Source organism: Ruditapes philippinarum, unplaced genomic scaffold, assembly GCF_026571515.1.
Source record: "Ruditapes philippinarum isolate M1 unplaced genomic scaffold, ASM2657151v2 ctg5337_1_1_1_1, whole genome shotgun sequence".
Taxonomy (NCBI): domain Eukaryota; kingdom Metazoa; phylum Mollusca; class Bivalvia; order Venerida; family Veneridae; genus Ruditapes; species Ruditapes philippinarum.
Window position 1 is genome coordinate 42,723 of NW_026852351.1, and position 10,010 is coordinate 52,732.

At 34.3% G+C, this 10,010-nt stretch overlaps 1 protein-coding gene across 1 annotated transcript; it reads right to left on the reverse strand.

Moving 5' to 3' along the window:
• Positions 1 to 4,238: 4,238 nt before the first annotated feature.
• LOC132757869 (uncharacterized) lies at positions 4,239 to 9,543 on the reverse strand. The gene is made up of 3 exons (XM_060749322.1): positions 9,208 to 9,543; positions 6,602 to 6,766; positions 4,239 to 6,036 (listed from the first exon to the last, which is right to left on the reverse strand). The coding sequence occupies exons 1-3, from the start codon at positions 9,515 to 9,517 to the stop codon at positions 5,777 to 5,779; spliced, it is 735 nt and encodes a 244-aa protein (XP_060605305.1). The 5' UTR covers positions 9,518 to 9,543; the 3' UTR covers positions 4,239 to 5,776.
• Between the last annotated feature and the right edge of the window lie 467 nt (positions 9,544 to 10,010).

The following is a 10,010-nucleotide window of genomic DNA, read 5'->3' on the forward strand; positions in this document are numbered from 1 at the left end:
AACGTAACACAAACGTATATTTCGCCTGGTAGCGCTGCACAATAGCTAGAAACCATTCAAAGTTAGAAATAGGAACAAAAACAAAAATATTCGCAAATCACATCAAATATAAACAACATATTAGATTTTTAAACTTTGAGAAATAGCTAGCCGTTTTTTCTAATGAATCTGCTACATAAATATTCTTTTGAAAAATCGGACTTCCACCTACCATGTCTTTTTAAACACCGATCATTAACATTATTGTTTGCTGCTACTGAAGCGCCCCCTGCTCTTAAAGAATGAAGACCAATATTTAAGTTTAGAGCGATGGTCTTAAAAAGTGATGTAACACATTCCCTTGCTCTAGTGTAGCTTAACTGTTTGTTTTTATGAATCAGATTTAAACCGGACTTAGATTTAAATGCAGGCTTAAACAGAAACATATCAGAAGAAACATCTATGTCACCTAAACTTATATACCTCTGTAACATTCTAACCGGACATGCTGAAGTAATACATTTACTAATTAAAACTTCATTACCAAATCTATATTGATCTGTTTTGCTCTTTCTTAAAATAATTTTTATATAGCTATCTTTAAAAATAATGTCTGAGCATTTTAGATTACTGAGCTCATCAAAACGCAAAAAAACCTGAAAAAGCCAATGTAATCATACATAAATTTCGAATTATACACAAATCAACTGACATTTTGTATTTATCACAAAGTTCTACAATGAGTTCTGTTGACACTGGATCTTTCTTTTGTGTAGGTGTCTTTGCTGTACGCTTGGATGATTCTAATAAATTTTTCACGAATGGGTTTTTTGTTGGATCTTCTAAACCGTTTAACTCATGTGCCCATTTTATTCCGTAAAAAATTGTAGACACGGTATGATACGAACTTCCAGTATCTAAAAGTTCAGTTAAATATTGTGCCAACCAAAATAGGACGCGCGGGTAATGATAAATAACCCTTTCTGGAACAATATACCCTCCATCTGTTAAATGCGTTGCTGTATTTCTTATTAGTGTTTTTACTCTTTGAGTCAAGTAAACGATGGCACATACTGTCAACCATACTTTGGTCGTAACAAACCGGCCTCTTGTAGCTGTTCTGTTATGTTGCGTTTCAATCCTATGCCTGAAAAATGATTATAAAATATGTTATGTTTATGTTGTAATATTTTTACACTATAAAAATAAGTATATCATGCTGACATTACTTTTCACCTCCAATCTGAAAACTATAAAACTGTTTAATGCCGTATCTTAAGAGCAAGCATCTGAACAGACAAAGGATTTTTCCCAAAAATACCATTATTACCAAAACCAACTGAAATAATATCTTTCTTTGGTAGCATTTTAAATTCTGCTATACAATTTTTGAAACTACCATCGTCATTACACAATTTTGGCCAAAACGAGGCTGACTTCCACAATGGGACTATTAAAAGTACAGATGCCTGCTCATTTAACATTTTGTCTAAAACTCTGCCGACCAATCTAGGTGGCGGCACTAACCAATTTTTATCTTCTTTCCAAAATTGCACAAAAGCATCGACTGCCTCACAACCGGACACCACCACCTACAATTAAAACGCTGACAATGAGCATTATGATTTGACGAAAATCTATCCACAGTATGTGGACCCAAACTTTATCTAACATGGAAAAAACCCATGTTTGAATGCTCCAGTCATCATTGTCATACATACGACTAAACTCGTCTGCTACAAAATTATTTTCTCGGGGTATCCATTCTGAAAAAAGACATATGTTATTTTTGTCACAAAAAGACCGAACGTTTTCTGAAACTTCATGCAAATTTTGTTTCCTGCTACTTTCTGTAAAATTGAAACTACATTCTTATTATCACAATAAACTTTGACATTCTTTTCTTTTAAAGTTTTGCGTTACTTTTCATAACCCTTTCTACTGACTGAATTTCTCTCCATGTGGAGCTTTGTGCAACTTCTATGTCACTCCAATTACCCAGCACCTCACTGTCTTCAATTAAGACGCCCGCACAAAGGGCTACATAGCCTCCGTACCCAGTAGACGAGGCATCAGAAAAACACTCAAAATCACATGTTAATTCTGTATTTATTTCTTCCCCTTTTCATTCAAAATTCTTACATTTTTCCTCCAAAAGCGCAATTCACTTTGAGCGTTTTTGTCAACAAAAACACATGAACCCCAATTTAATCTAGATTCTAAACAGCGATAAAGACACCTTGTTTTGAAAAATACTATCTTTCCTAGTGCATTTTGAAAAGACACGATTTGACCAATTACGGAAGCTAGAAAACGAGCTAAAACTACATTTGACTTATCTTTATTTGTTTGAAAAAACAAAGAATCGATCGTGCTTTCTACCCTACAGATTCTTTCATCGGTGGCATGCAGTGTGCCTGTTAACATTTCCCAGCAATAACCGAGCCAAACTGAAGTTTGTGCTGGAATCCAATTGCACTTTTCTTCTGCTACCAAAAAACCAAGTTTAAGTAACAACTCATCTACGTAAATACTAAATGATTTTGCAACGCTTAAATCATTATGTCCGCCCATACCGTCATCTAAAAACATGACTAACTTTTGGCCCCTTGAACGCACGTGTCGTACTGGTATTCTCATTAATTTAGTAAAAATGAAACCTGCTGTAGATATTCCAAATGGGAGCACATTATACATATAATAATGTCTTTCTCCTTCATTTTCCCAAGAAAAACCCAAATATTCTCTATGATCCTGAAATATTTCTATGATGTGATACGCAGACTTCAAATCAAAAGTAAAAACAAAATCTCCTTTTTTGAAAATATTTGAAGCCACTGAAACATCTTTCATATTTAAATTTGAATTTAACCAGGTGTGGATTTATATGCCGACAGTCTAAAACTAACCTGGGTTTTCCCGATTTTCCGAATGCTACTGTCAAAGGATTTACTACGGCAGGAATATAATTAATTTTAGAAATACAACCTTTATGCAATAACTTTTTAATCTCCCCTTTAACAAATTCCGGATTTTCCCTTGCAGACTTATTATTCTTCAATACGCAAGTATTAGGTAATGTTTTGAAAGGCAACTTATACCCTGAGTAATGACTGTTCTCATATAAACATCAATTCCGACATTTTCCCACTCATTTATACATTTTTTCAATCGCCCAACTGGCGACACGCTTTCGTCTATATCGGAAAAACCAATGCTATTTTTAGAAATCGATCTCTCTTCTAAAAAATAAACTATCTGTGTCATTTTGTATCATTTTTGCATATGCTCTTATTACAATCAAAAACAGAAAGACTACTTATCTTTTCATTAGTTTTGTCAGCACTTGTACTTCTACACTCGTATTTCCAATGCCCTGGCTTGCCACATGCGAAACATAGACCTGGCCGGGTTGACCTGCTGGTTGTGACTGTTGAGATGTTGTTCCAAGCTGCGACTGACTTCTGTGGCTGCGTCTCCACTGACGTTGTACGACCGTACGGTGAAAATCTCTTGAAACCGGAAAATGGACGTTTACTCTTCCATTTTCTGTTGGCCCTGGCTTCAGCACGAGCTAACTTTTTCTCGTCTTCGGAGTCCGAAGCAAGTGGGTTGCTTTGGTATTCTTTGACTACTGACCAACCCAACTCCGAGGAGTCTGCTATGCGAATGAGTTTCTGACGATTAGAAAGTAAACTCAAACCTTCGGAAATGCATTCTGACGCTCCGGATAAGTCCATTTCATTGACTTTTGAGGCCGTCTCCTTCAATGCATTGCTGACCTTCACGTTGAACTTAAACTGGTCTTCACAACTTTTCCGCTTGAAAACGTAATTGTCATTTTGCAAAATATCCTGCTGAATTTTGCTTATTTGAGTATCAGAAATTGCTTTCTGACTTTTTAAAATCCTTTCTTCCATTGACGCTAATTTTGAAGACATCAAATCCTCTATTCTGTCCATTATATCGTGTTCGTCCATTGACTGGTCCCCCGTAGCCATTATCGATCTCGGAAATTTTAAAGCGCGTGTTTATTAGCAGTGGTGCACGCTAGAAACTGATACCTGTAACTCTATCTATCCCAATGTTATCATACCATTCATTTCGATTGGTCAGTTTGTAACAAAACAATCAAACATTGGTCATGTGACTTATTCAATCGTAACGTGCAGACATAACTTTACCGCTATACTACGTAACGCGGTAAAGTAAAAAATATACATGTATATAAAAAACAAAAACATTTTCACATTAAGAACAACATTTATTTAATATGTATTGTGCAATAATTAGAAAGTGTAAGTTAAAAGATACAATCGTATAAACAGCATTCATTCAAGTGATTTTCATATAACACAACTGAAATCTAAATATAAATATATGTTTCTTTCTGTTTAATGTTTAAACATGTAAAAAAGGAGTGCTGAATGCACTTTTTTTATAAAGGTAGACGTATGATGTAAATAAAGTGGTATTTTGACTTCTACACAAAATAATAATTCACTATAATTACTGCACTAATTTCCCAAATGCAAAGAAAGCAACAGCTGACTCAATCATATTGCCAATGAGTCACGTTTTGGAACCTGTTACAGGACATAAGTTATAGATATACCATTGCTGCGTTGACGATTTCTGGGTTTGCGTAAATTATACCATAATCACGTGACCTTTCTTATGCCTTAACATCACGAGACGAAGTCTGGGTATGGTATAATTTACGGTTATTGGAAATTATACTAGGAAGAATTTTACATAAGAAGCGCTGAAGAGCTATAGGTTAAAAAATAAAAGACCTTAGACTCATAATGAGCCTTTAAAATAAAATTGGATTATTCTTTAACTTCATGGTAAATTATACATACACTCTCATACATTTTGAAAGATTTCGATTCTTTCTACAGCAAAAAGCAAACGTCCATTTTTCATTACAAACATTGAGAGATAATGTTAAATATTTCAATAAGATTCTAAAAATATAGTGACATAAGTGTTACTGTAAAAACAGATATTTACGCACGGTCAGATTTTTTGACTTATCGATGGTTTTGAATATTGGCGAACGTACACACAAAAATAACAAAAAAAAATAACAAACACTTACAGACACACACTAATTACCAGTAAACAACATACTATTGTTACAACTTCTGCCAATTGACGAATTAATAATAAGGTATGTTCAGTTTAGTAAAAACGATAAGGTCAATATAAGGACAAATGGAAACGCTAAAAAAGCCTTGACGGCTTAATAAGCTTTTAAACAAAGCGCTGAACGACAAACTTGTTGGATTTAAACAAATCACTGAACGACAAAGTTGCTGGGTTTTAAAAAGCGCTGAACGACAAACTTGTTGGATTTGTTGGATTTAACCAAAGCGCTGAACGACAAACTTGTTGGGTCTAAACAAAGCACTGCACGACGAACTTGCTGCTTTATCAAACGTGTCATAAACAACCCTTATCTTATTTCAAAATAAAAACAAATCTCGATTGTTTGAAGCCTACTTCCTGCTAGCTTAATCTCTATATTTAAATAAAGAGAAGATTTGAGCTTCAAGACTGAGATAAATATAAATGCAAAAAATACAAAAGACTGTCACCTCTCGACTGATAATTCTGCCCAGTCCCCATTCAATTATGGACTAGTCTCCAAACCGGGCAAAGAGTAATGTTCCGTGTGCTTCAGTTATGTCAGTACGTAGATGCAAAAGTGTTTTGACATAGACAAAACAAAGCCAAATATCAGAGAAAAATTATTGTCACAAAAATCGTGTCGTATCAGTACAGGAAAATATTAACACTTCAATATACCGCAATGGTTTTCATAATATTTGTCCGGGTTGTTGTCTGTATACTCAGCAATGCAATATGGAGCGTCATCAATACCCCACTTTGGATTTCTACAATAGTTCTCAGCTTCCTCTCTTGGCTCTGGGCAGGGTTTGGTCTCACAACGAATGTCAAACAAAGGCGAGTCCCAGCGCAAGCACGGCTGCATACTGAATGTTGTGTTTCGTTTCCCCCTATACTCCCAGGATGTTGTCAGGTAGCAATCTACAAAAAGATATATTTATTAATTTTGTTGTCTTTCCTTCAATTTGTTAACAACTGTATCCGCAGGTATACATTAACGGAGAAGAAATAAAATTTCACGCGAACACGTGCTGTTATTGCACGATATTCACATTTGAGTGATTCGGTGATCCTTATAAAATACCTACCTGCAGTGAATGTCCCGTTGAACTCATTATGATAAGAAATCGCTTTAACAGGTGGAAAACTTAAACAAAATGTTTTTATACGACAGTAAGATAATAAATTGCAAACCTGCCACAAGATGTACAATTCGATTCAAAATTACAATTGATACACATTTTCTTGTGCATAAACATTTGTAGAAACTCTCGGACGTATTGAAAATCCGGCCCAGCAACTTCGTGTTTCTGCAGATTTTAATGACCGTAATATTGTCCACTTTTGCTAACTATGCTCACGAATCTCTTTGACATTGTACATGTATATCAAAAATGTGTCATGACTTTTTAGAATGTTAGGACACCTCTGTCTGTGTTCAAACAAAGTGACTATAAAGCAAGAATCAACAATAATCTTCACATACCGTATTCCTCACACGTGGCGGTCTCCCAGGTACCGTTTGGTTGACATCTGATCGTGTCAGTGCTGGCCCGGAATTTATCGCCACAGATTAGCGTCGCTGTGTTTGTCCCAGGGTCAAGTGTGTAATTTCCATTATCAATGGATGGCAGAATCCCACAGCTTTTGTCTAAAGGAAAGTAATGAGAAAACCGATTGTATTTTGTTGTTGTTGTTGTTGTTGATTTTTGTCTATAAAATTTGTTATGTTCTGTTCCCTGGAAGAAATGTTTTACATAGAGTATATTGGTCTATTTATCACATACATAGAAAGGACTTTTTACAGTGAAACAATGAATATATTTATCGTTGAAACGCTAAACATTTAGCGCGTCTTAAGCTTTGTTTGTTAAACACATTTGACGTTACGTCAAAATATTTTCACGCCCTACAATACCATGTTTACAAGTCGTCAAAAGCAGCAATTGTATGTTGTATGACTCGGATATGTTCCTATCTCGTGGCCACGAGATATAATTGAGTAGAAAAAAATGCTATTGTGTTCCCACAAGATGTAACTCAGAAAAAATGCTATCTCATTCCCGAAATATAACTTAGAAAAAAACAACAACCCAAAACAGGAATTCGCTTTCTTGTTCCCACGGGAAAGAACAGAAAAAAAATCAATAATATCTCGTGGCCGCGATATAGGAAAAGAAAGAAATATCGGAATGTCACCTCTGTGCTTCCGTTATAAACAGACATTCACTCAAAAAGTCAAATTAATGCTAATGGCATTTAAATATTTAGCAATACTTTACTTGTTTATTCAACCTGTATATTTGCGTTGAACTTATTGATCTAGACTAAGATAAAAGATAAATATAATCATGAAGTTTCATTTAATTACTAAATTCCAAAGTTTATTAACCTTCTTATAATTATACAAAACAAAAAGAGTGTAAATAAAAGCTCACAATCAGATTTATCGTAAACATGAGGTTTTTATTATCTTTATATTTTTTTTTCAAATATCTCTATATATTTATCAAATATTCATAAATATCAAACGTGTGGAATGCTAAAATACATCAACCTTTTTCCAATATCTATAAAAACTATTTTATTTTGGCTTGCTAAAATGACATATGAAATATGAAAAAACATTTGATTCCGAGTGACCTGATGAAAATTAGTTTCTATCCGTCATTTTTTACATAAAATAAGCGTACACAGCAGCTATGCATTTACGAATGAAATCATGTGAGCAATAGCCGTTGATGTACTTTTTTATTATTCATGAGTCGGGGTATGTGAACAAAATGTGTTTTTTTTAAATAAATGTAACTGCAAAAACGATCATGTTAGTTTTATTTTACAAACTGTCAAAAGAAATTGCCCTAGAACGTTGAAAGCATGAGAAAGTAGTTTCCGTATTGGAAAAGCAGAATATGAAACGCAGAATTATCGAATTAGACGTATACTGTCGTTAGGACCGGGAATCAAAACTGCCTTATATCCTACAATTTGTAAACAAATGCCGACATATCCGAATGAATATTTTGAATTTTTGTTTATTTCTAGATTTGTTGTAAATGACTGAAACTAGATATATATGTATGTATTTACACGCTCCTCAACTTTCCGCTACATTTGGTATATTTTGCAAGCAGTTCTATTTGGTAAAATAAAAATTATAGCGAACTTGCAACTCGAAGCAGGCCAGAATTTTTCTGAAGTTTTGTGGATAAGTCGCTGTTCAAATTGCATTATCCATCGTTGTTTTCCGTCAAATTAAATAATATACTCAAAACTTCAAAATATAAGATTTTATCATTGACTTAAATATCATTTAAAACTGATGTTTATATGCAAAGAAAATAATGATTTGTACAAAATGAAATGACGCAGTTGAAAGAAAATATTATAGGACGCAGTTGTATATTCTTAGTATAGCCTGCATACTTATTCGGCTATTAATTTAGGTATACCAGTTATGTCCAACAACATTCATAAAGCAAAATGAACGGCGTCGTATTCACAATACTTCATAAATAGTCTTACCTGATACAAGTTGCAAGTTCGCTATAACTTTCGTTTTACCAAATAGTTCTGCTAATAACATATACCAAATGAAGCGGTAAGTTATGGAGCTTTTCAATACATATATCTGGTTTTCAAATATTTCAAACAAAAAGAGTAAGAAACAAAAGTATAGATTTTTTATTCAAGGATAGCGGCGTTTGTCTAAAAATTATAGGATACGACGCAACTTTGAATGCCAGCCCTGTTCATGTAAGAATAGAGTTAAAACACCTTTTTGTCGTGCATAAACATGTGCAGAAGCCCTAGGACTAATTTAGTCACTTACCCTAAGATCTCGGGCTTTAAATGTGTGCTCGTGCTTCTGCAGAAAAAGATGCACCCTCTATATAATTTGCGCGAGCAGGTTTATATTAACGGAGTAAAAAACATGCATTTACGGAAAGATTCCCGCGACCACGCGCATCTTTTTCACGTTTTTATTATGCATGACTCTGGATACAATGCTTAAACAGCGAAAAAAGGAAAGGGTGGTCCCAATAAATGCGTATTTCTATAATTAATATTAAAATGTCATGAAATATTTACCTAATACATAGCCAATATACTCATCTTCCGTCACCATATTTTCCTTTGATGACGTATTACATCCAACACACTTCTTTTTCGACGGTTTGTAGAATGCAACAACGCACGTGCCATAGCGCGAACACTGAAATGAGCAATGAATATTGCTCATTATACTAAGTAAACTGAAAACAGTGGCATCCTCAGGGCACGTTAACCCGTCCAATGTTTCAACTTTTCTAAAACTGATGAATTCAGCAGAGTAAAGTAGGCAAACCGAAATGCCCAGAGCAAATACGAAAAGAATATTAGCTGAAGCCCTGTTTCCCATATTTCGAAATCTACAAACGTACAGAAGTCCGCGTCTGTTATATCAGGAAAGGTTTTTCGTTATATATTGTCACTGCGCATGCGCAGGCTCAGTTTGCGGCGGTTCATCTCTCACTCGGGCATTTGTTGCGGCTCCTTCTAATATTTGTTCTACTGCGCATGATAACTTTGTCAATTATGTTTAATTAAGGCATCAATAATTCAAGAATGTACTTTTTGTGTGTCCTTTTAATTGCAGTTATTTCATCATATATTTTAGTTAATTAATTGTTTGTTAATTCATAACTAAGGTTTTAATTTGTTTGAAACACCTGCCTGACAGAATATCTCCAGTTGTCTCAGACGGGATATATATTCAAATCAAAATCCGCCCGTGTAGACATAAGATAACATAACTTTAAGACAACCAGCTTGACTTTGCTAATATTGATATTAAAGTAATCAAGACTTATAATAGTAAATTGCGGCTTTAATATAATATAAATTGATTGAAT

Coding starts and splice junctions, on each gene's coding strand:
- LOC132757869 (XM_060749322.1), bottom strand. CDS start 9,517: ATGGGAAACAGGGCTTCAGCTAATATTCTTTTCGTATTTGCTCTGGGC. Junction 6,767..9,207: donor GTATATTGGCTATGTATTAG/GTAAATATTTCA, acceptor ACTTTCCTTTAG/ACAAAAGCTGTGGGATTCTG. Junction 6,037..6,601: donor CGCCACGTGTGAGGAATACG/GTATGTGAAGAT, acceptor ATCTTTTTGTAG/ATTGCTACCTGACAACATCC.